Here is a 2,078-nt window from a genome sequence, read left to right as displayed (position 1 = left end):
ACGTTGCTTATCCCCCTGGTCTGTTGCTTCCCTGTAGGCTAGTCTGGGGTGCCCTAACCATTCAGCATGCAGCTTGCTGACGTTTGCGGAAAACTCGGCGGACTTAAGCTGTCCAACACAATTGACCAGAACATCGTGCTGGGAATCCATATCTCCTAGAACAACAAAAGACTCTCATGTCCCCGGAATCTCACGAGCCACCTGCATAATGAAACTCCGCTAATGCCACGTGGAGTGCATTGGAAACGTTGGGTTCCGATATATGCACTCGATGCCTGCGTACCTGTTCGCCGCAAAGGCCCGGCTACTTACATGTAGTCATAGAATATCCTGGGGTTCGCGCCCTCAAACCCGACTATGCCACTTCATCCTTAACCCAGCATCTCAGATTTCGGAGGATTTGAACGTCGTTAATTCTCTTCAAACCTTCGACAATATCGTTGCCTAGATTAACGCGATGTTAACCCTCACCAGTATAAGGCCAGTCGCTACTCTAAACTGACCGACGACGGACTGTCTCGACCAGAGCCTCGACAATAGGCACCATGTAATCTTAGCCACCATCTGCCACGTCGGAGATTCGATAGAACTTCGACAACATGATGATGGCCTTTGAGGCCTCGGCAAGACCAACGAGGACTTCAAATCCTGGCTGCTTGGCAGGCTCCTGCAGGCTGCTCGTTTCTGTGTTAAGCTGCATTTTGGACAAAGCTCGCATGCCGCCGACGTGGTCTGCAATCACTTGAACTGGTAGGGTGAGTATCGTTTCTAGTAAACCCGCGTTCTTTATTCAGTCATTCTGTTCTCTGCGAGATTTCGGCTGGAATTGATCATTACCACTCCATATTGGAGCTGCGCAAAAGAGCTCAATCTTCCAGCAGGAAAGATGTTGGATCCTCGACGCGGTTTGCGCGACAGCCTCGCAAAGGGCCTCAAGTTTGCTTCGCGTCTATCCGATTCTCTTTTTATGCTCAAACCAAAGACACCGAGGTCATGCAGCTCTTGGAAGTTCGCGTCAGATATGGTCTCGATATCCACCACGGCGATCCCTTGAACAGGGCGACACGACCGCCACCCTGGCGCAAGCGTCGCATGGAATCCAGGAGGACTGTGTTATCGGTTCCATTTGGAGATGACTGGGTGAGGACGCTATTGGGTGGCTTCGCCTGGATTATAATTGAGCTCTACTCCAACAGGTGCTGCATCGTTGAGTGGGCGGGTGAATACGAGTTTCCGGGCCCAAAAGACCCCACGGATGCATCGAATACATGAACATGAGTGTCCCCACCATCTGGCGGGAGGGCCGATCTGCCCGGTGCAGGAATATTCAGCCATGAGCGCTAACTTAAGTAGTCAGCCTCGGATTAGTCACCGAGCAGTAAAGACCTGAGAAGACGCCAGTCGCGTTTCTTACGAAGTTTCAAGTTCTGTGGCCCGGCGGTGTGATCGTGTAGCAATCCCGAATTCTGGATGCCCCCCCCCCCCCCCCCCCCCCCCCCCCCCCCCCCTCTTTCCCTCTTTCCCTTTTTCCCTTTTTTTCCTTCATCTCTCTCCCTCAACAACCCTCACTCTCCCCCCCCTCCTCCCCCCCACCGACCACTGCCGCACACACCCCACACAGCACGCCGCCCCCCCCCGTGTGCGTTGGGTTCTGTTGCGGGGTGCCCGTCTTTTCAGATCCGGCTGTAACTCCGTGAACCAAGAATTTCTCGCATCGGCCTGGGTCGGATTAGCGAAGAAAAGCCACGGCGAAGCCCCGTTGATACGCTCGGCGTTTGTCCGAAAGCGTACCCCACATGCCTTCGGAGTGCTCCGGCCAAGCTCCGGTTTTCCTTTAGAATAACTGTGTCAGCCGGCTACTGTCAGCTTCTCAACGGCACAGCTCTTAATGACCCTATAGACCGCTTCTTGAAACGAAAATTTACTCTTAGTGAGCTACAACCCAATGGAGGGGTGGAAATCACAGCTACCCGAATCATCCATCCTGGTTGACGGCTGGCTCATCAACCAGAGCGACGCAGCGTAAACGATCCTGCACATCCTACATCCCCAATGGAAAGAGAAACAAGATTCCGGCT

At 53.5% G+C, this 2,078-nt stretch overlaps 1 protein-coding gene across 1 annotated transcript; it reads right to left on the bottom strand.

Moving 5' to 3' along the window:
* Positions 1-355: 355 nt before the first annotated feature.
* Positions 356-700, bottom strand: CORC01_13189 (uncharacterized protein; the record flags this gene model as incomplete). The annotated part of the gene is made up of 2 exons (XM_022624806.1): positions 356-444; positions 562-700. 2 exons carry the CDS (start codon positions 698-700, stop codon positions 356-358), a joined length of 228 nt encoding a protein of 75 aa, XP_022468666.1.
* Between the last annotated feature and the right edge of the window lie 1,378 nt (positions 701-2,078).

This window comes from Colletotrichum orchidophilum (assembly GCF_001831195.1).
Source record: "Colletotrichum orchidophilum strain IMI 309357 chromosome Unknown Scaffold_182.1, whole genome shotgun sequence".
Classification (NCBI taxonomy): Eukaryota; Fungi; Ascomycota; class Sordariomycetes; order Glomerellales; family Glomerellaceae; genus Colletotrichum; species Colletotrichum orchidophilum.
This window is presented reverse-complemented; position numbering and strand designations above follow the sequence as displayed.